General features: G+C 56.1%; 2 protein-coding genes across 28 annotated transcripts in view; one reads left to right on the forward strand and one right to left on the reverse strand.

The window, feature by feature from the left end:
* On the forward strand, positions 1-19,449 carry CHERP (calcium homeostasis endoplasmic reticulum protein). 6 transcript variants are annotated; one of them, XM_081496581.1, is made up of 17 exons: positions 1-77; positions 386-559; positions 5,068-5,279; positions 6,353-6,490; positions 6,726-6,877; positions 8,469-8,613; positions 8,705-8,794; positions 10,038-10,299; positions 11,334-11,509; positions 13,124-13,559; positions 14,419-14,657; positions 15,552-15,685; positions 16,374-16,460; positions 16,832-16,975; positions 17,060-17,176; positions 17,666-17,760; positions 18,039-19,449. In XM_081496581.1, the coding sequence occupies exons 1-17, from the start codon at positions 53-55 to the stop codon at positions 18,230-18,232; spliced, it is 2,820 nt and encodes a 939-aa protein (XP_081352707.1). In that variant the 5' UTR covers positions 1-52; the 3' UTR covers positions 18,233-19,449. The 6 variants fall into 6 exon arrangements, 5 of the variants coding, with proteins under 5 accessions (XP_081352707.1, XP_081352709.1, XP_081352708.1 ...); XM_081496583.1 differs by having other exon boundaries at positions 8,502-8,613; XM_081496582.1 differs by having other exon boundaries at positions 5,095-5,279.
* Positions 18,706-24,069, reverse strand: part of C6H19orf44 (chromosome 6 C19orf44 homolog) — a 20,952-nt gene continuing 15,588 nt past the window's right edge. For 7 of the 22 annotated variants that reach the window (XM_081496620.1, XM_081496617.1, XM_081496619.1 and 4 more), the window contains 3 exons: positions 23,318-23,413; positions 21,553-21,719; positions 18,706-20,007 (listed from right to left, as the gene is read on the reverse strand). In XM_081496620.1, coding sequence (XP_081352746.1) covers positions 19,936-20,007; positions 21,553-21,719; positions 23,318-23,413 — 335 coding nt within the window. In that variant the 3' untranslated portion in view covers positions 18,706-19,935. Of the gene's footprint in view, positions 20,008-21,552; positions 22,287-23,250; positions 23,414-24,069 lie in introns of all 22 variants that reach the window. The other 15 variants (XR_014055669.1, XR_014055667.1, XR_014055670.1 and 12 more) reach the window with 5 other exon arrangements.

Here is a 24,069-nt window from a genome sequence, read left to right on the forward strand (position 1 = left end):
GGCTCTGGTGGGCGATCGTGAGGCGCGGAGGACGTTCCCCGCTGCTGGAGCCATGGAGATGCCGCTGCCGCCAGACGGTGAGGCCCAGGCCGGACTCGGGGGCCGTTGATCTCTCCCCAGGATCCCCAGCCGACCCGACCCGCCTCCTAGGGCCCTCAGGCCTAGAAAGGGGCGGGGCTCGGCCTCCCGGGTTTGCCCGCGGCCTCTCCCGCGGGTCCTCGCATTCCCGGCGCGCTTCTGGCCCCTATCGGTATCCGTACAAGGGCGGCCTCTCCGGGGCCCACCCCTAGGGACCCCGACCGGCGGACGCGGGCTGGGAAGCCAGGGCCCCCGGATTTGGGCGGTCCTCGCTGACGCCCCTTGTGGCCTTTTCTCCGTTCTCCAGACCAGGAGCTCCGAAATGTCATCGACAAGCTGGCCCAGTTCGTGGCTCGGAACGGGCCCGAATTTGAAAAGATGACGATGGAGAAGCAGAAGGACAACCCGAAATTCTCTTTTCTTTTCGGAGGCGAGTTCTACAGTTACTACAAGTGCAAGTTGGCGCTGGAGCAGCAGCAGCGTGAGTCCTCTCCAGCTCTCAGGCCGCCCCCTCTAGCCCTTCCTTTCTCCGATTCCGTCTCGGGCTCTACCACAAAACGCCTTATTTGGGGTCGCATGCTATTTTTTTGTGAAAATGGGTTAGTTCGGCATGTACGATCTTTTCCGCAGTTACTGCAGCCCTGCAGCCCTGAGGCTACGGGGTCCGAGTGTCATGGAGAACGAGGTTATTGATCTTCCTTCTGGGCTCGGAATCAGAGATTCCTGTTGTTTTGCAAACATGATGACTGATGTCACCGAGTAGAGTGCTTCAGTGTTTTACAGAGAGGAAGTGATAGAAGCCAGGCTGAGTGGGACCCTCCGGACAAATTCCGTCTAGCCCTCTTTGCAGGCTCTCTGGGGCTTCCAGCAAGGTTTTTGTGCATTTCTGGTGGTTGCAATCCTGATCAAAATGAATTGTCTTGTGGACTTTAGTACTTGGCAGCTGTTTATGTTCCCTGGTTTGTGCTTCAGGAACCCGGCCTTGCCCTTAAAGAGTTTAAGATGAAGTTTGTTATCATAGCAAGCCTGTGAGTAACAAATATAGACACCAGATAGATAGTCCCTGAGCTCACTTCTGTCTTGTTCAATAGCAAATCCCTAGCTTCTAGATGCCGTTGTGTTTTAGATTCCCAAGCAGTTGGGCATTGAAAGGTGAATGCTCCCTAGACTACAAGCTCCTTGAGGCCAACCAGACCTTGTTTGGGACTTGATTGTGCCTAATAGGTAGCATGTAGTAGGTGTTCTTGTGGCAAAAGTACAGTGGCTTGAACAGGCACAGTGTGTTTTGAGAGCCGAGAGAGAAACCAAAGTGTAAGAGATCCTGCCTGGTCCCTAGACATGTGTAGACAGGAGAAGAGTTTGATCTGGAGTGGGAAAGTTTCCAGGGGGAAAGTTTGGGTTTTTTTCCTTTGTTCAGGGGTTCTTCTGGTGCCTGTTTAGGTTTTTTGTTTGTTTTAATATTTATTTAGTTGTGGTTTGTGGGCTCCAGAGCTCAGGGGTTCAGTAGTTGTGTTGTGAGAACTTAAGTTGCCTGTGGCACGTGGGATCTTAGTTCTTGATTGGAGATCGAACCTACATCCCCTGCATTGGAGGAAGGTTGATTTTTAACCACTGGACCACCAAGGAAGTCTTGCCGGTTTAGGTTAGAGATGTGATTAGGGGAGATCTGTTGCCTGAAATTGTAGGCAAAATGTATCCACTTACATATGTGTTTCTGGAGCAAACCGTTCCTTAGCCTCAGCCTATCCCTGGTATAGCAGTAGGGAACCACAAGAGAGGCTAAAATAAGGAAGCGGTAGGTTGGGTTTGTGTGGCCTATGTGGCAGACAGGCTGGAGGGAGCATGAGTGGAGACCGGGACCATTGAGGCCGGGACCAGTGAGGCCGGCAGTTGGTGATAAGGTCTGGATTAAGTCAGTGAGTTGAGTAGAGAAAGTGGGCCTGGGGACAGCTAGGGTTAAGGGGTAGAACACATGAACTGAAATGCCAGTTGGATATTGACGTGGGTGATATAACTGGGCAAGGGAGGACTGTGTGTGGGTTCGAGTGACCATGAGGCGAGAGATGCTTCTCCTTCAAGGGGAGCCCACTCCCACCCTGGAAGGTCAGCAGTCGGAGGTGGCTTGGGACTTGGTGCCATAATGTGGGGAGCTTGGGGTGTTTCTAGCAGGTGAAGATCGGGGCTCAGGGAATCCTTTCTGCAGGTAACAGTATCTCCATTGCCATTAAAGTCTGTGACAGAGTTAACCAGGTAGAAACAGGAGACAAGAGTGTTCAGATGGAAGATAGAACCTTAGGAGGGGTTGAGGAGTAGTGGGAACAGCAGCTCAGGGTTCCCAAACCCCAGAGAATGAGTGATTCTTGGAGTGACCAGAAGTGAGGGTGCAGAGCAGGGAAGGCTGGCTTGCAAACGACTTAGAAATTCTGGAAGCTCTGGGGAAGCTCTAGAAGGGTTTCGGTACTGTGTTCTGGAGCAGGGCTAGCCACTGTGTAGCCAGCCTGGTGGTTTGAGAAAACTGAGTCCCAGGACCGCTCAGGAATTACACCCTACAGACTCCGGTAAAGGACTGGTTTTTTTTTTTTTCTAATCTGTTGCAGAAAGTACAGTTTTGCAAAGTACAATAAAACTGTGAACTTTTATGAGAGTTCCCTGGTGGTCTAGTGGTTAGGACCTTGGTGCTTTCAATGCCGGGGCCCGGGTTCAGTCCCTGGACAGGGAGCTAAGCTCCCACAAGTTTCACGGCACAGCCAAACTGCTGTGAAAGCGCCCAAACACTCCCCTGCTATTTCTGTGCTTGTCTCGGTGTCACCTGGCACTGGCCCCTTGGACCACACTTGGATCAGCAGCACTACAGCCATGGGGTAGAAAAGAGGAAAGGGGGCCAGGACAGGGCGTAGGGAAACCAGTTCCTAGGGTGATGCAGGTCAAGGCAGAGTCGTGGCAGTGATGGCAGGACACAGTGGTGTGTGATCTAGAAGGGTGACTTGACTACGTGGGGCAGCTGGTTAGCGTGGGGTGCAAGGAAGAGAGAGGTGCAGGAACTTCGCTTCTGACTTGGGTAAGTGGGCATGGCTGTGCCAGCCATGGATCAGGAGTGGGGCTTTGGAAGGGGTGGGGCACAGGGTGAGAGGAACCCATACCTGTTTGAGGCATCTGCGGAAAACAGTGGCTGTTTGGTCTAAGATTAGACCCAAAGCCTGAGAAATCCAGGATGCCACTGATAGATTTAGGGGTTATAGAGCAGTGGTCCCCACACTTTATGGCATCAGGGACCAGATTCATGGAAGACAGTGTTTCTGCAGATGACGGTGGGGGCAGGGGAGGGGACTGGTTTGGGATGATACAAGTGCCTTATACTTGTTGTGCACTTTATTTCTATTATTATTACATTGTGATATATAATGAAATAATTATACAACTCACTATAATTAGATCATGAGGCATTAGATTATTCTCATAAGGAGCTCGCAACCTGGATCCCTCACATGCGTGGTTCACAGTAGGGTTCATGCTTCTGTGAGAATCTAATGCTGCCACTGATCTGACAGGAGGCGGAGCTCAGGCGATAATGGAAACAATGGGGAGCAGCTGTAAATACAGATGAAGCTTCGCTTGCTCACTGCTCACCTGCTGCTGTGCGGCCGGGTTCCTCACAGGCCAAAGGTTGGAGGCTCCCTGTCGTAGAGTGCAGATTGTAACTGCAGCCACAGGAATACATCTCGTTCCCCTGGAGGCTTGCTCAGAGAAGAGAGCTTAGTTCGCGGTCCAGGCATCCGGCATATAAGAGTTGGACAGAGGAGGAAGGGGCCAAGGGGACAGCCACACCAGCTACATGCGACAGGGAGCCGAGACAGGGCCATCTGGCTGAGTGGGGATGGCTGCAGTGGCTTTGAGAGTGAGGTGGGCTAGGCAGAGCCCAGGCCTCTGTGGGTTGAGATAAAGGGGAGAAGAACTGAAGATGAACCTTGGCTGTAAAATTGTTGGGTGGGGAGGCACAGGCTGAAGGGGGAGTTTGTAAAGATTGAAGACTCCTTCCCGCTGTGACTAGATGCTGATGGGCGGAGCCAGTAAAAATAGAAAATGAAAGAGAGCAAAGGAGACACATTTGCTGAAGCAGTGTGGGGCACGATGCAGACTGCACGTTGGGGTGACCCCATGGGGTGCCCTTGGGTGCAAGGCCCGGGAGGCCTACCTCAGACCTGGGCACCCTGTGATGGGCCCTGGGCAGCACTCTCCACCCCGCTGTTCTTTCTTTGGCTGGGCCCCCTGAGGGTGGGACTCAGAAGGGCTCCAGCAGAGTATGGTCCTGTTCAGACCAGATGAGACCCAAAGGCAGAGGGGGACGCCATCTGTCCAGGGACCCTTCCCCAAGTCCTCCCTTCCTATCTTATCAGGCAAGGTTTGGGGCCTGCACTTGCCCATCCTGACTCCTGCCAGCAGGATGGGGCAGCCTACGCTGCCTCAATCTGGATTGACCCCTGAATGCACAAGAGTAGAGTGTGTGGAAGGGCAGGCGAGGGGCCCAGTGTGGGGAGGCCACTGCGTGTGTTGGGTTGCTGGCACACTCCTTCTGCAGGGCTGCAGTTGTGTGGGCTTGCTGGTTGGCCTTCCAGAAGCTTGGTAGCTTTGATATCTGGAAAGGGAAGAGTAGACAGGGGGACAGCAGGTGAGGATTCTAGGGGTCAAGAGACCCCCTTGAGGAGGGACTGTCTGTTCAGGCCCAGGAGAGGGTGGAAGGGGGTGGCTTTGGGTTTCTGGGCCGAAGGACAGCAGGCAAGGCCAGATGGTGTTAGCTGGAGAGTGGAGAGATGACCATCCCAAAGGTCTCCGAGGAGAGGGCGAGTAGAAGGGGCCCAGGGCCAGGCCCTGTGAGACAGGGCGAACGTAGCTGGGACAGGTCGCAGGGGTCCTCTTCTGGGGGGTGAGTATATGGAGGGGAGCTGCCCAAGTGGCCGCCAAGGGGATACCTGGACCCCCGCCTCCTCACAGGAGCTGCCTCTCCTCCTCTCCTGCCAGTCATCTGCAAGCAGCAGGCCCCGGAGCTGGAACCGGCTGCGACCCTGCCACCGCTGCCCCAGCCCCCGCTGGCCCCTGCTGCGCCCGTCGCACCAGCCCAGGGCACCCCGTCCATGGATGAGCTCATCCAGCAGAGCCAGTGGAACCTGCAGCAGCAGGAGCAGCACCTGCTGGCCCTCAGACAGGTACGGGCCCGCTCCTCCTGCCCCACCCCTCCTCCCAAGGGGTACCCGGCACTCACCTCTGTGCATTGGCGCTGATAACAGGCGTCAGCGCTGCGGACACAGCTGTCCCATTGCCCGGGGCTTGGTGCCGGACAGTCATCAATCCTCAGTGCTGCCAAACACTTTGTTGTGTTTCGCTCAGCCCCTCATGCCAGACCCTAAGGTTGCGTCGCCTCCCAGTGAGGTCACTGCATAGGCTTTGACACACACATGCCCCCATCATGCTGGAGCGGATGCTGACAAGTGAGACTGCACGTAGGAAATGGTGTGACGGAGAATGCCAGATGGCCTCTGGGGCCATTGGCACCAGTTCTTGCCAGTTAGGAGGAGGCTCTTACAAGGTGGACCCTTTTGTCCCAGTCCATCGGAGTCTGGTCCTTTGGCCAAATACAGTAGGATGAACTGCCAGAAACACAAGATGAATAAAAGGACACCTTAAACACCAGCCCCAGTTTCATTACTGGAGTTGAGACGTAAGTTGATGTAGTGGAAACGAAACACTCCAGAACGTTCATTCTCAGTTTGCACATGGAACTCTTCACAAACCGGGCAGTCCAGCCTTAGCCAGCCCTGGGCTGACCGCTTGTTCCCCCAGCAATGCTGGGTCTCAGCCACGTCTCAGTTTGCCAATCTAACAGACAGAAGTCTGGCATCACGTTTTAATTTTGGACTCCTGGTTGCTAGCGAGATTGCTCTGCTTTTATTTGACTGGTGTCTGTTTATGTACGTCCTCTCCATGCCTTGTTCACAGCCGCCACTCATTTTTCTTTCTTTTTCTTGATGAGTTGACGTGCAGAGGTTCCTTGTTCCTCTGAGTCTTAACCTTTCCATCTGTCACCTCTGGGGGAACATTGTCTCCCCCTGTGTCTCGCTTGGCTTCACCCTCTGCCTACTCTTGTGCTGTGGTGTGACTCTCCGATGCCCATCTCAGGCTCCCTGGGTGAATGCTGGGGGCGAGGCACAGATGGGCTGGCCTGCTTGTGCCTGGGCTAGGGTCCCTCCTCATGCAGTCTCGGTGTCACCTGGCTTTCCAGGAGCAGGTGACAGCAGCCGTGGCCCACGCACTGGAGCAGCAGATGCAGAAGCTCCTGGAGGAGACGCAGCTGGACATGAACGAGTTTGACAGCCTGCTGCAGCCCATCATTGATACCTGCACCAAAGATGCCATCTCGGTGAGGACGGAGTGGGGATGGGGTGGTGTTTCCAGAATCTGGTGCTCCTGATGAGGGCGGGGCTCCTCTCGGGGCACCCCCTTTCTCCCTCCGCTTCCTGCCTGAGCCCTTCCGTGGGCTCCCCTGCCGAGAGAGAGGGAAGGTGGGTAGGGATTCCTGGGCACTCCCTGGCATCCACACACCCTCATACCTGGAGAAGACGGCCCCGCTTCACCTGCTGTCCTGGCTGTTGCAGGCTGGGAAGAACTGGATGTTCAGCAATGCCAAGTCCCCGCCGCACTGCGAACTGATGGCAGGCCACCTCCGCAACCGCATCACGGCTGACGGGGCGCACTTCGAGCTGCGGCTGCACCTCATCTACTTGATCAACGACGTGCTGCACCACTGGTGAGCACCCGCCCGCCCCTCCATCCCCCCGCTCCTCCACCCCCTCTCGGCTGCTGCTCTGCCTGCAGGAGCCCAGCCTGTCCTGGGGCCAGGGATCCCTCTTCTAAAGAGGGTTGTTCTGAGCCACAATCCCCCCACAGGGAGGACAGCCACCCCCTCTCCCCTCACATACACCCTTCAGCCCCTACCCCGGACCCCGCACCCCACCTGAGGCCACTGTCCTCTTGCGCCTTGCTTTCAGGGCAGCTTCTACATGTTTTTCAGTGTCTGTTAGCTGCCTTGTTCATACCTGCCACTTGTTTTTCTTTGTTCACTGATCTGCACACACTCCATTGCCCTGATTGCACTCTGCTTCAGGAGTCTTCCCATGGGGCCTCCTGGCTAACCCTGTGTCCCAGCCCAGAGACTTGCCTCCCCTCACTACCCAGCCATCCTAAGGCCGGGCCAGTATGTACTTCCTCATGGCCTTTCTCGTGTCTTAACGACAAAGATTAAGTCACAAAACCAATGCCTGGGCCAAAGACAGATGGAAGCTCATGGGGCTAGTGAGGCTAGCCTGTTGCTCTGAAGACTGACTGCCACATTTGACCTTGAACTTGACTGGCTGAAGGGACAGCTCCCATGAGGGCAGCAGGCTCAGACCCGGCTCTTGCCCGCTTCGGCCCACATGCAGCTGGCCCCGCCACTCCCTGCTTCCTGAGCCACGTGGGCAGTTCTGCTTCCACTCCACGCTCCCTGCCTCGCCTTCCCTTATTTCTCTGCCGCTGGGAAACTAGCAGCTGCTCGGAACCTTGTGTGCCCTTCTGCTCCACCAGCCGCTCCACGGACTCAGGGCAGCTCGGCAGAGATAGCCCTGTTTCTGGCACTTCTCCAGCCATGCCTTTCCAGAGCCCCGCTGTCGGGAAGCCCAGTGCCGCCGGCCCTGTCCTCTTGCCTGGACTGCCCTCCCCCAACCCGGCCTCCCAGCTCCTGGCCCTTGCTGCTCTCTCTGAGCCCCCTCGGGTGGGCTCGCCTCTGGGAGGGGCTCCAGCTGCCCCCCTTTCCCAGGCTCTGACAACTCATTGTACAGCCTGGGGAGTCCCCATACTCACTCACGCTCAGAGTGTACCCGCGGCCACCCCCCAGCTGCACCCTGCCCCCGCTGAAAGGCCACCCCATCCTGCGGACCTGACTCCTAGCCCCCCTGACAGCCCACGTGCTCCCTCGTAGAAGGCGGGGTCCCGACCCAGACTGCCTTGTGCAGAGAGGGTGGCTGTGCTGAGCGAGGCTTCAGGGACTAGGCCCCATGCCCACAGCAGCACCAGCCCAGCCCTTGTGGGCAGCAGGGGCTCTCACTGGCCCGCGTCTGTCAGTCCTCAGGCCGCCCTGGGAGGGGAGGGTCACGGTGCCGATGAGGCTCTGAAAGCCCCTGGGCTATGTTCTTTCCCGCCGCCGTCTGTCCGTCTGTCACTCAGGCCCGGGTGCCAGCACAGCTCTCGTGGGGAGCGCAGCCCTTGTCCCAGCCGGGTTGGGGGCCCGTTTCCCGAGAAGGCAGAGGGTGCTGTGGCCGGAGCCGCGATGGTAACGGGCGCGTGGCTGGGTCCCGCCCCAGGGCCCTGACGCGCGGAAGGTCTCTCCCTCACAGCCAGCGCAAGCAGGCCCGGGAGCTGCTGGCCGCCCTGCAGAAGGTCGTGGTGCCCATCTACTGTACCAGCTTCCTGGCTGTGGAGGAGGACAAACAGCAGAAGATCGCCCGGGTACATGGCGCAGCAGGGTGGGGCGGGGCGGGGGTTGGGAGACGTGTGCGCTCATCTCCCCCTGACAAGCCTCCCCCTTCTCCACGTCCAGCTCCTACAGCTCTGGGAGAAGAATGGCTACTTCGACGACTCCATCATCCAGCAGTTACAGAGCCCGGCCCTGGGGCTTGGCCAGTACCAGGTGGGCACTGCTCCTTGAGGTCGGGGGGCTGGGTGGTGCCCTTGGGGTCCTGGTGGCATCTTCCAAACTGGACTCCTAGGGGTGCCCTGGTATGATGGTGAGCAGTGGGAGGCGGGGTCTGAGGAGCAGCATTGGGGCCCATCCCCTCCATAGCAGCCAGTGAGCTCCCTCCTACGGGAGCTCGAGAGGGTGTCTCCTGGCATGCCGTGACCAGGTTACCTGGTGTAGGCCCTGCTCTCGGGGATGTCTTTGGCCCATCTGCCCTGGTCCTCCAGGCATGATAGGAACATGTGGAAAACCTTGAGTAATCTAGGCTGCCATGGTCATCGTGTCGGGCACAGGGTCCCCTGTGTGCATGTGTGCTTCTCTCAGAGGGGGCATCGGCTCAGAGGACAGGGTTGTAGGGCAGGGAGAGGAGGGCCAGATCTCCTTGGTTCCCTCTGCCATGGCTCCGGCATTGCTACCCCAGCGACAGCTGTCTGGATAAAAGACCCAGCTCACACCCCTGATTGTCAGGCCATGAGGTGTCGTCTTCTGCACATCAAGAAGTGTCAGAAGCCACATGTTGACTGTTCCCGCTGTGATGCTCCTGACCGCCACTCTCCCTACAGGGGAGAAGCTTTCCTGCTCAGAGAGGCAAACGGGGAAAGTGCATCTCAGACTTTCTAAAAATTTTACCTGCTTTTTTTGGTTGCTAAATAAGAACGGGCTCACATCACCATACCACAGTGACATTCCCTGCTTTTCTCTTCTTGAGTTGGTGGCAGTAGCTCATGGTTACTGAGCCGCCCTGGTCCTGTTCACCGTATTATCTCCTAATCCTCAGAGGTAGGTTCTGTTATTGTCCCATTTTACAGATGAAGAAATTGAGGCCCCAGAGGGGTAGTGACTTGTTCAAAGCCATATAGCCTGTGAGCCCACCCTAGGATGTTTGTCAGTGGTGGGATTTTAGTGTGTGTGTGTGTCAGCCTAGGGCATGGCCATCCTTGTGTATTCCCTTTGTGAGGGAATTCTAAGCTACTGCAGCACTGATCATTACCAAATCTGGCTAGATTGAGATGCTCTGTGGTTGTCAAGCCTGAGTTGATTATTTTACATGTCAATCCCACGCCAGCCTTGGATCCCTGGACCTTGCTGCCCACAGCATTACCCCAACCTTCTGGGTGCTGTCCCTGTGCTGCTCCAGAGGGTCTCGGACCTTGAGTCCCACATGCTGAGCGCTGGCTTCCATGCTGTCCCCCAGGCGACCCTCATCACTGAATACTCGTCAGTGGTCCAGCCAGTGCAGCTGGCCTTCCAGCAGCAAATCCAGACCCTGAAGACCCAACACGAGGAGTTTGTCAACAGCCTGACCCAGCAGCAGCAGCAACAGCAGCAGCAGCAGCAGCAGCAGCAGCAGATCCAGATGCCGCAAATGGAAGCTGACGTCAAGGCCACGCCACCGCCACCCGCCCCGCCCCCAGCCCCCACACCCGCCCCGGCCATCCCGCCGACCACCCAGCCCGGTACGTGGCTCCCTCAGTGCCCATCTCCAGGAGGCAGCCTCCAGAAATCAGTCTTCTCCCCCAAGGAAGGGCTCGGGTTCTGTAGTCTCAGGCCCAATCCTAGGATCAGATTCTAATCTATTTAAAAGCACCGGCAGGTGATTCACAGGTAAATGTAACCCCGCCCTTACACCTGAGACAGTTGTATACAAACCATCCCAGAGAATGGAGAGGAAGGCTCTCCAAGTCATTTTCTAGGCCAGGATAACTTACACAAGATGCACGTGAGCAGGGAAAAAAATTTTTGAAAAAGATGTCAAGTACCTAAGAGAGCCGATGGAGTAGGAATTATTAAAGTCTAGGAAGATCTGGGTCTATTGCGATAATGTTAATCTACTGTCACTTCTGAGTGGAGATGGAGAAATAAGAAATAAAGTCTTAGCAAGTGAAATCTAGCAAAGGATTTAAAAGGTACATCATGATCAAATAGGATTATGTCTTAGGAATATGTAAGGGTGGTTTAATACTAGAAAATCTGAGACATCCCTGATGGTCCAGTGACTAAGACTACACGCTCCCAATGGCGGGGGCTCGCGTTCCATCCCTGGTCAGGGAACTAGATCCCACATGTTGCAACTAAGAGTTGGTGTGCTGCAACTAAAACCCAGCACAGCTAAATAAATACAAAATCTTTTTTTTTTTTTAATACTAGAAAATCTAACAAAATAACGATTAGGAAGAAATGATCTTTCAGCTAGATGCAGAGTGTATTTAATGATAAAAATTTTTGAGCAAACTAAAGTCAACACAGTATAGCAGTCAATAAGTAGGATACTTATCGTCAAGCTTTCAAAGAAAAGAGGTGTGTATCCCGAACAAGTCTCCTATCCATGCTGCCTTCCCCAGGGCAGTAGCAGTTTTCCATGGGGTCAAAAATCAAGGGTTTATTGGGCAGTAAAGCCCAGCCTGGCTAGGCCCTGGGTGCTTGCTGAAGATCATTTTGGGTGGTGCTTCCTGCCGCCCCCTTCTCTGACTGCTCTTTTGTCTGGTTCTAGATGACAGCAAGCCTCCCATCCAGATGCCTGGGTCTTCCGAGTACGACGCCTCAGGAGGGGTTCAGGATCCTGCCGCCAGCGGCCCCCGTGGCCCTGGGCCCCATGACCAGATCCCACCTAACAAGCCCCCGTGGTTTGACCAGCCTCACCCCGTTGCTCCTTGGGGCCAACAGCAGGTATCTCTTAGAACTTGCTGCTGGGGTAGGTGGATTGCAGGCAGGTGGGTGCTGGCCCCTGTGTGGGTTCATAGGCCTTTTAACTGATTCTGCGGCAGGACACAGGGTGGTAGGGGCAGCCAGAGGGTGGTCATCTTCCCAAGGTGTGGGGACGGAGCTGGGGAGGAAAGTGGGCCTTGGCATCCTTCCTGGGCTTCTCAGTGACACAGGCCGCACGTCCACGTGAATGCTCAGAAGGTTCACGGTGTTGAGTATAGCGTGGTGACGTGTTTCCTTCCCTTTTTAACTGGTTCGACCAACACTGTCAATATCTCATCACCTTAGAAAGAACGTGGTGCTTAGAAAGGAAAGGGAAGTGAAAAGTGTTCAGCCAGCAGTGTCTTCTGGGGCTGGGACGCTGGTCCGTCCCTCCCTCCAGGTTCCTTGGAGTCAGACTCATAGGCCAGGGCAGGTGCATCTCAGCCAGCAGAGCATGACTGGAAAGCAGCCCACAGTTTGCTGTCCAGGCCTGGGCCTGGTCAGAGCATCCAGGTCCAGCTCTAGGCGTCCACGTGCCTGTGGACCGGACGTGCTGGGTGTGGCCCTCCCTCGTGACCCTGTGTAGAGGCAGGGTGCGTAAGGGAGATGGCTCTGGACTGACAAGTAAGGGATTGTGGCTGTGATTTGCCCCCCTCCCCCCAGCCCACCCTCAGCTTCACAAAGGATTGGGCATCCACACAAAGCGGCTCCCACCTTTGGGTGCCTGCGGTGACAGGCAAGTCGTGGGCACCCTCTGATGTGGGGGTGCTTCTGCCCATTCTGTTGATGCAGAAGCAGACGTGCCTAGGGTCTCCTGGCCTAGTGTTTTTGGGGACCAGCAGGTTAGGCTCACAACAGTGGGGCTCCTTGCTGAAGGCCAGCAGTGTGCCTACAGTCCACAGTAGAAAACCATGGCCTGGCCTGCTCACATGGCGTCTTACACATTTTGAAATAGTTGTTATATTGAAAATCTGGCTTTTGGGCTTCTCTTAAAAGACCTGAGGGTGTGGTGGCCTGGGCCAGCTTCCCAGCCCTGATCAGCCCTGGGCAGCCTGACGCTGGCCCCAAGTCTGGGTTGCGGTCCCGGCTCATTGAGTGTTGGGAGCAGCAGCTGGGCAGGCTCTGGAGCTTATTGTCTTCAATTCGCAGTAAGACAGTTCCTGGTGGCAGAGTAGACGCTGAGATGGGATGAGAGAACTGTGTCGGGGAGAGAAGTGATGGAAGGGAGGACAGGCAGGCAGGGGTTGCCCATGGGCCCCGTGGCTCAGCCTCCACACCCTGGGAGCACTGCGGAGGCACCCCTGCCTGTGCCGCTGAGGTGTTCACGGACTGGTGTTCGTCCCCCAGCTCCTGTCAGGCATGAGGTGGGCGTGCTCCCCGGCCCCGACGTGGGTGCAGGCAGGCACTTCAGCATCGTCCGCCCAGGGCAGAGTGACATGAAGGCGGCTGCACCCGGCTGGGCTGTAGGCCTACAGCTCAAGGTGCTGGGCTCAAGGCCGCCTGCCTTGCAGCCCGAGACCAGTGTCGGCAGATGGCTGCCAAGCACCCCGTGTGCCCAGTACGGGCTGGGACTCACCTCCGCTCTTTGCCTTGCAGCCTCCTGAGCAGCCCCCCTACCCACACCACCAGGGTGGGCCGCCCCACTGCCCACCCTGGAACAACAGCCACGAGGGCATGTGGGGCGAGCAGCGCGGGGACCCCGGCTGGAATGGCCAGCGCGACGCCCCCTGGAACAGCCAGCCTGACCCCAACTGGAACAGCCAGTTCGAGGGCCCCTGGAACAGCCAGCACGAGCAGCCGCCCTGGGGCGGGGGCCAGCGCGAGCCGCCCTTCCGCATGCAGCGGCCGCCGCACTTCCGCGGGCCCTTCCCACCCCACCAGCAGCACCCGCAGTTCAGCCAGCCGCCGCACCCCCACAACTTCAACCGCTTCCCGCCCCGCTTCATGCAGGACGACTTCCCCCCACGACACCCCTTCGAGCGGCCGCCCTACCCTCACCGCTTCGACTACCCCCAGGGGGACTTTCAGGCTGGTGAGTGTGAGATCACCCTGGCGGGTGGGGTCCGTCCTGGGGCTGGTGAACACATCCTCACCTGTGCCCAGATCCCCGAGGTCAGGTCACTCACCGGCCTGCCATGTGACCTGGCATGCCCTGAGCCAGGCTGGCAGGCGGAGGGGTCCTGGGGTGACAGAGAAGCCCAGCCCAGGCCCTGAGGAAGGGGGAAGGTGAGGGCCCCCTGGCAGCCTTGTTGGGCTGGCTGATTCTGTGTTTTCTAAAAAAATTTCGTTTCTACTCGGCTTCTGCCTGGGTTTTCAAATCCATTCTTGACTATAAATTGAGCTGGGAGACCAGTAGGTTTACTGCTTACGTGAAGTGTCCTAGGATTGCTGTAACAGGATCATGGGCTAGTTGCCTCCCACAGCAAGGAATTCTCCACAGTTCTGGAGACTGGAGATCTGAGATCAGGGTGTCAGCTGGGTTGGTGTCTCCGGAGACCTCTCCTGGTGGCCCATAGATGGCCGACCTCTCCCTGTGTCCTCTCTGTGTGTCTGTGTGTTAATCTCCTCATCTTGCAAAGATACTGATTAGTATTAGATCAGGGCCCACTCACAGGACCTCAGTTCCTCAGGACTAGGAGTGAATTTGCTGGGGAATTGGCACAGTTCAGCTCATAACATGGCTCTTTGAAGGTTATGTGATTTCCCTTGTGGTTCCTCCTTTCACCCCTGAGGTCTGTTAGGTGCCGCTGTGTGTGCAAGACAGGCCACTCCCAGCCGTAGCTACTCTGGGCTGTGAACGAAGCAGCCAGAGGGAAGGCGCTGGGCAGGTCTGCTGGCACTGCCCCGCTCTTGACTTGCCAGCAGGCCTGAGTCCAGTTTCTGTTTTGCAGAAATGGGACCCCCTCACCACCACCCCGGCCACCGCATGCCTCACCCTGGGATCAATGAGCACCCGCCTTGGGGTGGGCCCCAGCACCCTGACTTTGGCCCTCCTCCCCACGGCTTCAACGGGCAGCCCCCTCACATGCGGCGACAGGGCCCTCCACACATCAACCATGACGACCCCAGCCTGGTCCCCAACGTGCCCTACTTCGATCTCCCTGCTGGGCTGATGGCCCCCCTCGTGAAGGTAACGTTGCAGAGCTGAGCACCAGGCTTCATCACATATGCTTGGTCTCCAGGTGGGAAGTTCGTGGGTAGGATCCATTTCCCATTTGGCTACAAGACGTTGTTTCCCAGGCCCCTGTCCCCCTCATTTCCTGCACCCCAGTGAACTTGACCAGCTTGTCATAAAGGGTGTGCCTAAGTTCACGACCCTACCTTGCACGCTCACATGTGGCCGTGAGCAAGGCGCGTGTCCCTCTGAGCATCCCTCCAGGGCTGCAGTTTTGGTAGCCTCTCAGAGAAGGCTGGGCGTGAGGGGGGCTCCTCTTGGTCTCGCCCTTGGAAGCCCCCTTGTCCAGGGACTGAGGACGGGGGTTTCTCAGAAAAAGGGTGATCACCAATCAAGATAGGCAGGAGAGGGTGTCGGAAGGGGCTCAGGGCGCTCTGGTCACTGCCCCTCCCTGTCCTCTCTGAGACCCTGGAAGTTGAGACAGGTCACACGGGGGCAGCATGGAGAGCTAAAGGCTGAGGGGCCAGCGGGGCTGCCCTTAGGGTAGGAGCTGGAGCAGAAAAGGGGGCAGAGAGTGGGGCCCCTGGGGTGGGCATCTGGGCACAAGTCACTGGTTGGCAAGTGAGGGCATCTGGGATCCACGGAGTGTCTGGATAAACAGGGTCTGTGCATTTTTGGTAGTGAGAATTCTGTAGCTTTTCTTGGCTTCCACGGAGCCCTCAACCACCCCATTCAGGAACTGAATCTTTGGTGTGGCTGAAGCCCTGCAAGAGGATGGGGTTTCCCAAGAAGGGCCACCTGAGGCACTGTGATGCCCAGGACAGCTGTCTGCTGCCCCGCGGTTCCCGGGGTGGGATGGGCCTGGGGTGGCTGAGGCAGGGAGCAGTGACAGCATGTTCTCTGCTGCAGCTGGAAGACCACGAGTACAAGCCTTTGGATCCTAAAGACATCCGCCTCCCACCCCCCATGCCACCCAGTGAGAGGCTGCTGGCGGCCGTGGAGGCCTTTTACAGCCCTCCCTCCCACGACAGGCCCAGGAACAGGTATGGTGCTCCCGGAGACCAGCTGGGGGGCTGGCGACAGGAGGGGAGGCTGCTGTCCCCTCTGCTGGGCTGTCCTCCCGGGTCTTACTTGACCGGAAACTCACAGCAGTCACACCTTCTGCCCCAGGGTGGTGGGAGGAAGTGCGATTAGGAGGGCCCACTTCTCCCCCAGCTTGCATGTCACACGTGCAGTGCCCTCGATAAAAAGCTTTTGTCACATTAGACACGTCAGAACAAGAGCTTACCTCGGCGGGGGTATTTCAGAGACAGTCAGCTGCTGCCCACCAGGCTCTGTCATAGGCCTCACTCGGGATCCTCCCCCCTGGTGACCTGCTTCAGCGTTTGTCCTGCTCTGTGGCAGGAGATAGGCCTAGCTGCCTACATCAGAGTGCCTCAGCCCCATTATGATCACCCGAAGACCCTGCTCAGCTATGCAGAGAATCCCTACCCTGGAACGGCGAGGAAGCCGCGCAGGGCTGGGAGCGCATCCCGGGGGTGGCCCAGCCTCTCTGCCTGGTTCCTCGTCCGAGGGGCAGCCCGGCTCAGGCGAGCCCCCAAGTGCTTTCCATGCTGGGTCCTTGCTCAGGAGCCTGAGGGAGGGAGGGAGGGAGGGAAGGCCTGTCAGGCAGGAGAAGGTCCCTATAGGAGGGAGACTCGGGTTCACCCCCAGGACACGTGTGTCTTACAGCGAAGGCTGGGAGCAGAATGGTCTTTACGAGTTCTTCCGAGCAAAGATGCGGGCCCGGCGGAGGAAAGGCCAGGAGAAGAGGAACAGGTGAGCGCCGCGTGCCCACTGTGTCCCCCGTGAGAGCCAGTCTGCACGGTCTTATCCCAGGGCAGCCTGGAGGCAGCTCCACCGAGGCCGACAGGCTCGCTGTGGGGTCCTGCCCGAGGCGAGGGGCGGGGATGGGGGTCAGTTCTGGTCTTTGCCTGGATCTCGGGTGAAGCACCCTGCAGTGAGGGTGCTGGGAGCCGCTGCCCACACGGCCAAAGTCACATGGGAAGCGCCGGCATGTGCGCACAGCGTGCTGTTGTCTGTACTTAAACCTGATGGGAAAGGCTGTGTCTGTCCTCGGGCTGGGCGCCTCTGCGTCCTCTAGGGCCGGGCTGGGGGGTGTCTCCAGCTCACCAGGCCTCTCCCCGCAGTGGACCCTCAAGGTCTCGGAGCAGATCCAAAAGCCGAGGGCGCTCCTCCTCGCGCTCCAACTCGCGGTCCTCCAAGTCGTCCGGCTCCTACTCGAGGTCACGGTCCCGCTCCTGCTCCCGTTCCTACTCCCGCTCTAGATCCAGGTGAGCAGGGCTCCGCTGCATGGGGTTCGGGGCCTGGGGCTCCTCAGCGGTCGTGCTGACCCTTCCCTCTCCCCGGCCCCACAGGAGCCGCAGCCGCTCCCGCTCCTCCCGAAGCCGCTCCCGCTCCCGCTCCCGCTCGAGGTCCAAGTCCTATTCCCCCGGAAGGAGGCACCGGTCGCGGTCCAGGAGCCCCACCCCGCCGTAAGATTTCTGTCTTAACTGTCGAATGACCTCTGGTAGCGCTGGAACCCTCTGATGCTTTGCTGTGAATGTTGAAACGTGTCGTTAGAAGACCCACTGTAGGTGGCCCGCGCCCAAGCAGCACCTGGGGGCCCCCAGGCGCTCGCTAGCGCAGTGACAGTGGCATCACGTCTCACTCTTTGTTCTTACCTCTGTGGTCACATTGTAAAGCCCAAGGCCATGGCTGGGCTCTGTTTTCTAACCATTTGACGGGTTCTGTGTGGCCGGCCGTTGCCACCAAGTGTGGGGCAGGGACCATCATCTTAGGGGACCCCCTTAACTGGTCGGCGAAGAGGATAACGAAGGCGGCTAGAGACCCGAGATGTGTGTGTGTGTGTCCATCTCACGCTGGCGACCCTTCATAGAAGCCACACGCTGTAATATTGTAAGTTTTCATTCCAATAAATGTATTCGCTCTTTTGTAAAAGACGTTACCTGTCTTAATTTTAGTTCCTCGGCTGGTCTGGGTTCTAATTCAGCACCTCCTATACCTGACTCAAGGCTTGGGGAAGAGAACAAAGGACATCAGATGCTGGTGAAAATGGGTAAGCTTCCGGGGAAGACAGAACAATCCGCTCTGGGCACTGGGGGCTTGGGGGGGCTGAAGGAGTCAGAGAACTTTCCCACTTGGAAACAGAAACTCTAGGAAGGGCGAGCCTGCAGGGGTTTTACCGGTGTTCCTTCTCACCATGTTAGTTTCAAGTTTGTGACCAGCATGTTGTTGAACTCCCTGTAGGCATTTCCACTGAGCTTCACATCAGGGTAAAGGCACCACGCTTTGGGCTTCCTCTGGGTGGTAACCACTCATCGGTCTTTCCTTCAGGCTGGAGTGGATCCGGTGGCCTCGGCGTGAAAGAGCAAGGAATCCAGGACCCCATCAAGGGGGGGGACGTCCGGGACAAGTGGGACCAGTACAAGGGCGTAGGCGTGGCCCTGGACGACCCCTACGAGAACTACCGCAGGAACAAGAGCTACTCTTTCATCGCCCGCATGAAGGCCAGGGAGGAGTGCAAGTAGGCGCGGCGTGGCAGAGCCACGCCCGTGCTGGCCGCCGGCAGCGCAGCGGTCAGACCGTGCTGGGCTCACCGGTGGTGGAGGATGGCAGGGACAGCCCGGTTCCCGCCTGGCCTCTGCCTGCGGGGAGCGACCGAAGAAGAGGAAGACGGGCGCGGGTCTTGTAACCTGTGCCACACTTGACGGTGCCGAAGGCCCAGGCCCCACCCGCAAACCAGCCCTCACGGAGCAACAGGCATCACGAGGAGGTGCCCAGCCCGCTCGGCCACAAGCTTATTTTCCCGGACAGTGAAGCAAGAGACACAAGACCCCTGGATAAAAATTCCCACCATCTGAAGGCACGACCGTCTCACTCTCCCCTCAGCCCAAGCCTCTGAAGCCAGGGGGAGTGTGTGCAGGACGGCCCTGCACACGCATGCCAGGCCAGGCGCTGGTACTGCTCACTCTAAAAATGGAAAAAAGCAAAACCTTTCTGATTTGCAGAGTTAAACGGGGTTTTCATTTTTATTCCAAGCGATTTAGTTTTAGAAAAAAGAATACTGATCTAGGCTGATCCCCAGTGAGATAATTTGAAACCTATTTCCTGAGACATACCAGCCCTTAATTCAGTTACTTTAGCTGTTTAAGTTGAGGATTTTTTTTTTCTTTTTTTTTTTTTTTTAAACATTAGCCATTTGCTGTTACCTGCAGAAACGAAAAGCTCTGAGGAAACTCACCTGAGGCATCTTCAGGTCACGGGAACGATGACGCCCTTGGAGAACTTGTACCCTTAGCGTCTCTGCTTGTTTTTTTCACTGAGAGGAACCCCCACACCAGCACTCGTGTGAGATGGCCCATTCTCATCCAGAGTGTGGGGCGCGACCCCGGGCCCTGCCTCCTGCTCTGTCGCTTCCTTTGCCGGTCCCAAAGGGCAGGAAGGCCAGAAGGAGCAGCCTCTGCCAGGAGCCGCCAGGTGCCCGCCCGGGATCCGCCCTCCTCGGGCAGCTTGGTGCGGTGCCGTTTATTTGTACAGAAACGTTTTTGGAAGATTCTTTTCAATAAGACGCAAAATCCTCTCCAACTTTTCAACCTGATAGGATAAACTATTTGATTTTTGTTCTAGACTTCCTGTAGCTGTGAATTGTTCAAACATGTCTGATTCAGGATAAAACGTAAACGTGTTGTTAACAATTTCTTGTGGATTTTACTGTTTTGCCTTCAAATAAACACCTTTTTTTAAAGACCTTTTTCTCTGTGCATTTAAATCAGAAGCGTGCTCAGGCTGAGGGTGGAGGCGCGTCCTGAGTGCAGACTATGTCTGAATCGTGGAGTTGGGTCGGAGCTCTGCCTGGGTATCTCATGGGGGTCCCCAGCGTGGATGCGTGGCCCTGCTCCCTCATTAGTCGAGGGGGCTCCTCACCCCCACCATCTGCTGAGCCTCTGAGAAGCCAGCACCTGCCCCAGTGGAGCCACTCCACGTGGCATCACCTGGCATGCTGGCATCCCCGTCCTGTGCGCGTGGCGACAGGCTCCACCTGGGTTCCACTTCACTGGCCTGTAGTGTCCTCTCCAGTGACAGGCACGCCGACGAAGTGGGGGCTACTCAGCTGGAAATGACTGGAGCACCCCCAACCACCGAATGCCCCCTGCGATCTCAGGGGTGAGTGTCACGGCCGGCGTATGGGACCAGCGCCTCAGATCCTCAAGTCCATCTCCCCTCCTGGCATTCAGAGCTCCCTCTTCACCTCCTCCAGGGCCTCCTCCATGGTCAGCAGGGCAGGCCTGTGTTGTCTGATGTACTGCGGGGCAAAGGACACACAAGGAAGCCATCACCACTGCTGCCTCCGTGCACTGAGGCTCTGGGTCCTGGGGATGGCACCTGTCTGTCTCCAGGGGCTAACAGGAAGAATGATGGCATGCTAGGTGGCAATGCTGTGGAAACAGAAGAGGAGGGCTGAACCTGGGCAGGCAACCTGCGAGGGGCGAGCCTGACGGAAAGGGAAGAGAGGTTGTGGTAAAGGGCAGAGGGGCGGAGCTACCCAGCTGCCCTCAGAGGATACAGGCTGGGGAGAAGGGCTCGGGTGCCACCCTCAGGGTACGGGCCTGGAGCAGAGCAGGCCACAAGCCACCCATGGGCTATAGGCAGAAGTAATCAGATCGCTTCAGCTTGCATTCAGCTAACACACATCCAACAGTGGAACAAGTTCAAGGTCCCCTCGGGGGTGCCATCAGCCAAGTCCAGAACGTGGGAAAGTGTGGGACAGCCTGTTTTCTTCCAACCAATAAACTTGAAGGAAACAAGAGGTGGGGAACAGGGGCTGGCCTGTAAGCAGCGGTCCCCAGTGGGAGGAACACCCCTCCCAGGCCCACCCTACCACCAAGGCAAAGCCGGTGGTCAGGCCTTCAGGGGCCTCACACTCTCAGGGCTGTGAACCCCTGCTATATAGGTTAGGAGTCTAAAAAAATACTGAGCAAACTTGATGTACGACTCTGGATACATGTGAAAAAAATAGGAATGAAACGTACACCTTTTATGAGATAAGTGGAAACACTGGACATCTAATAATGATAACTAAGAAAAGTCAGTTTGGTTTTGGTATTACAGTGGTATTGTGATTATTATTTTTAAGTCCTTCTTCTTAAGAAATATGTACTAAAATATTTGAAGCTGAAATGCTAAAAATCACCACGCAGAACAATTCATATAGTATGATGCCATTTCTATAAAGAAACACCTATCACATTATCATATATAATGCTACACCTACTCTATATATTTTATATGTTGTATAGAATGTGACATATTGTATATATACTTAATGGTTTATATTTTACACAGAAGAAATCTAAAGAATATATATCAAGTTGGTAATAATGATCTCTGAAATTATGGAGAACTTTATAAGTAACAGATCTCCAACAGAATTTTTATAAAATAGTGTCTTTTTGTCATCAGACAAAAAAATGAATTTTGGAGGGGAAAAAGCGAGGTGAGCGTGATACCCCCGGAGTGCCAGTCCTCAGGACTGGCGGCCCTCAGGAAGGGTCTGTGGAGGGGCAGGGCCCTAACCGAGGAGAAGGGCACCTTTGCTCTGATGTCACATGGCACCCCTGCCCCAGCCCTGGTCACGGCCAAGGAGAGAAAGGGGCTCCTTCAGCCAGGACTGAAGGGTGCTGGGGCCCCAGCATCCCCAGCGTCCCAGTTTGAGCCCCGGAAGCCCCCTGCCCTCTCCCCCCATGGAAGGGGGAGCCCTGGAAGCCCCCTGCCCTCTCCCCTCATGGAAGGGGGAGCCCTGGAAGCCCCCTGCCCTCTTCCCCCATGGGAGTGGGAGCAGCGCCGTCACCTCTTTGGTCTCCTCCAGGGTGTGGTAGTGGAATGAGTCTCCGTCCAGGGAGCGCAGAAGGGACGCGTGCAGGTGCTGGCTGGCCTCGATGAACTGCTGCGTCAGGCTCAGCTGCTGCTTCAGCATGTCGTTGAGTGCAAACACAGCCGGGCTGTATGCAGTCAGGGCTGCAATCCCGGCTCCGGGTCAGCTGTCAGCCCCCGGGGTCCCAGCCCCCAGCCCTCACTGCACCCCCGGCCAGCCCTGCAGCCCCCACCCCTCGGCTGTGTCAGGATGCTCTCTGCAGATACTGCCACCTTCGGAAGCAGCAGTGGCCTCGCCTTGTTATGTGCCTTTCTAGTCAGTTGTAAATGAACTGTGGTCTTCTCTGACTTGTGTGTGGATCTCACACACTCGGCACCCAGGCACGACCGGAAGCCTCAACCTCAGTGTCCAACACAAGGAAGGCAGGTCAGTGACATGGCTCTCCAGACAGTGCAGCCTCATGGTGTGAATCTAACTCTCCTGAATTGTACACTTAAAAATAAGGAAGAGGAGAAATTTTACACTTCATATGTTTAAACAGGTGGGGCTTCCTGGTGGCTCAGCAGTAAAGAATCCACCTACAATGCAGGAGACGGGTTCTATCCCTGGGTTGAGAAGATCCCCTGAAGGAGGGCACAGCAACCCACTCCAGTATTCTTGCCAGGAGAATCCCATGGACAGAAGAGCCTGGCGGGCTGCAGTCCCTAGGGCTGCAGAGTCAGACACGAGTGAAGCAACTGAGCAGGCACACACGCATGTTTAAACACGTAATTAAAATAATTTAAAATGCAATTAAGATAAAATTTTTAGGGACTTCCCTAATGGTCCAGTGGTTAGGGCTCCAAGTTTCCACTGCAGAGGGCACGAGTTTGATCCCTGGTGAGGAACTAAGATCCCACATGCCACATGGCATGGCCAAAAAAAAATTTTAAATATTTATGTATAATTTTAACAAAATAAAAGTACAATTAAAAATAACCTCAATGGTTAAAAATGATCATTACTAAAATAAAAAGATCATTACTAAGACTATACTCATGGAAAAGTCACTGAGGTCAATATTATGTTTAAAAAAAAGGATGAGGGTTTTTTTTAAAGATATAAACATTTCACTTATAACCAATACATTTTAGCATCTTCATCTTCTAAAATGGTAAGAAAATTGAAGTGGTAAGAAAAAGAACAGGTTCCAGATGACCCCTGGCTTCTGTCATGTGAGCCATCAGTGGCCCCATGGGGACCTGGTACAGACTGGGTTTCCTACAGTGACTGTCACCTCTTCACTGGCGCCTTCCTCTCACCCCAGGCTTGGCTGGGCCTCCCCAAGGCCCCGTGACGCCTCCACACTAAGGAGGCAAGGAGGCAAGGGCCATGTCCACGGGACTGGGCCACTCAGTGCTGGCTGAGTGCCTTCTGGAGGAAGCCAGCTATGGAATCTGGAGAGAAGGGCTCAGAGGGAACACACAGTGATGGCCCTGTCGGGGTGGAAGGCTCGCAAGTCTGTCCCTGCTAACCCTCCTGTTTTCTTTAACACGGGTGTCCTGTTGCAAGACAGACAAGGTTCTGGGACACTCAGTCTGTCGTCTGGGAGCCCAGAAATTGTGGTGGTTAACTGGGGCTATGACTGTCCCCACCAACAGATTCTCCAAACCCAGCACTTAGGAGTGGCTGTACCTCCAAAGGTGGACGTGAAATGTGTCCACTTCACCTAAAGGGACCCACAGGTGAGCTGAGCTGTTACCTTCTATGGCATCTGCGCTGATGACGTGGCTGGCGATGGGTGTTGGGTCCACGTAGGCACCTCCCAGGGCTGGTCCAATGGCCGCCACGCCGGCCGCTGCTCCAGAAACAGGGGGAGAGGTGAGTGGGCAGGGTCCAGAGCAATGACTTTCTCATCAACAGGTAAGATGCTGAAACAGGCTATGTGAGTCTGTCTTTTTCTCTGAATGTGATGGCCACTCTCCTTGCTTTTTTTAATCTTTCCGCTTCTTAAAGTTTCCCCAAACCTGCCTCCATCTTTCTGGTAGGTTCTCCTTGTTCAATACACAGGTCAGGTGAGCTTGCTAAAGCAGTCATTCAGCTCAGGGTGGCTGCCCTTCCCTGGATGGGCCCTCCTCTGACAGCCATTTGTGAGCTTCAAATGTTCCCTGGACTCTTAACAGGCTGATTTATTTAGGCTGCCTTTTTCCTCCCTCCTTTCGATGTCAGGCCTAATCTAGGAAATCAGCACCATTGATGTTTTATGAAAGCATCTCTAAATTGCAAAGAAAGAAACAGACATGTGCCCATTTGCTGCCCAAGGCTCTGTTGTCAGAAAGCCAGAAGGAAGACATGGGGACAGACTCGGAGGTTTCTGAGTCACAGAGCCAGGGTTTAAAATCCTGAAAGATTGAGGGCAGGAGGAGAAGAGGACGGCAGAGGATGAGATGGCTGGATGGCATCACTGACTCAATGGACGTGGCTTTGGGTGGACTCCGGGAGTTGGTGATGGAC

Source organism: Giraffa tippelskirchi, chromosome 6, assembly GCF_054371585.1.
Source record: "Giraffa tippelskirchi isolate mGirTip1 chromosome 6, T2T-mGirTip1v1.2.pri, whole genome shotgun sequence".
Taxonomy (NCBI): domain Eukaryota; kingdom Metazoa; phylum Chordata; class Mammalia; order Artiodactyla; family Giraffidae; genus Giraffa; species Giraffa tippelskirchi.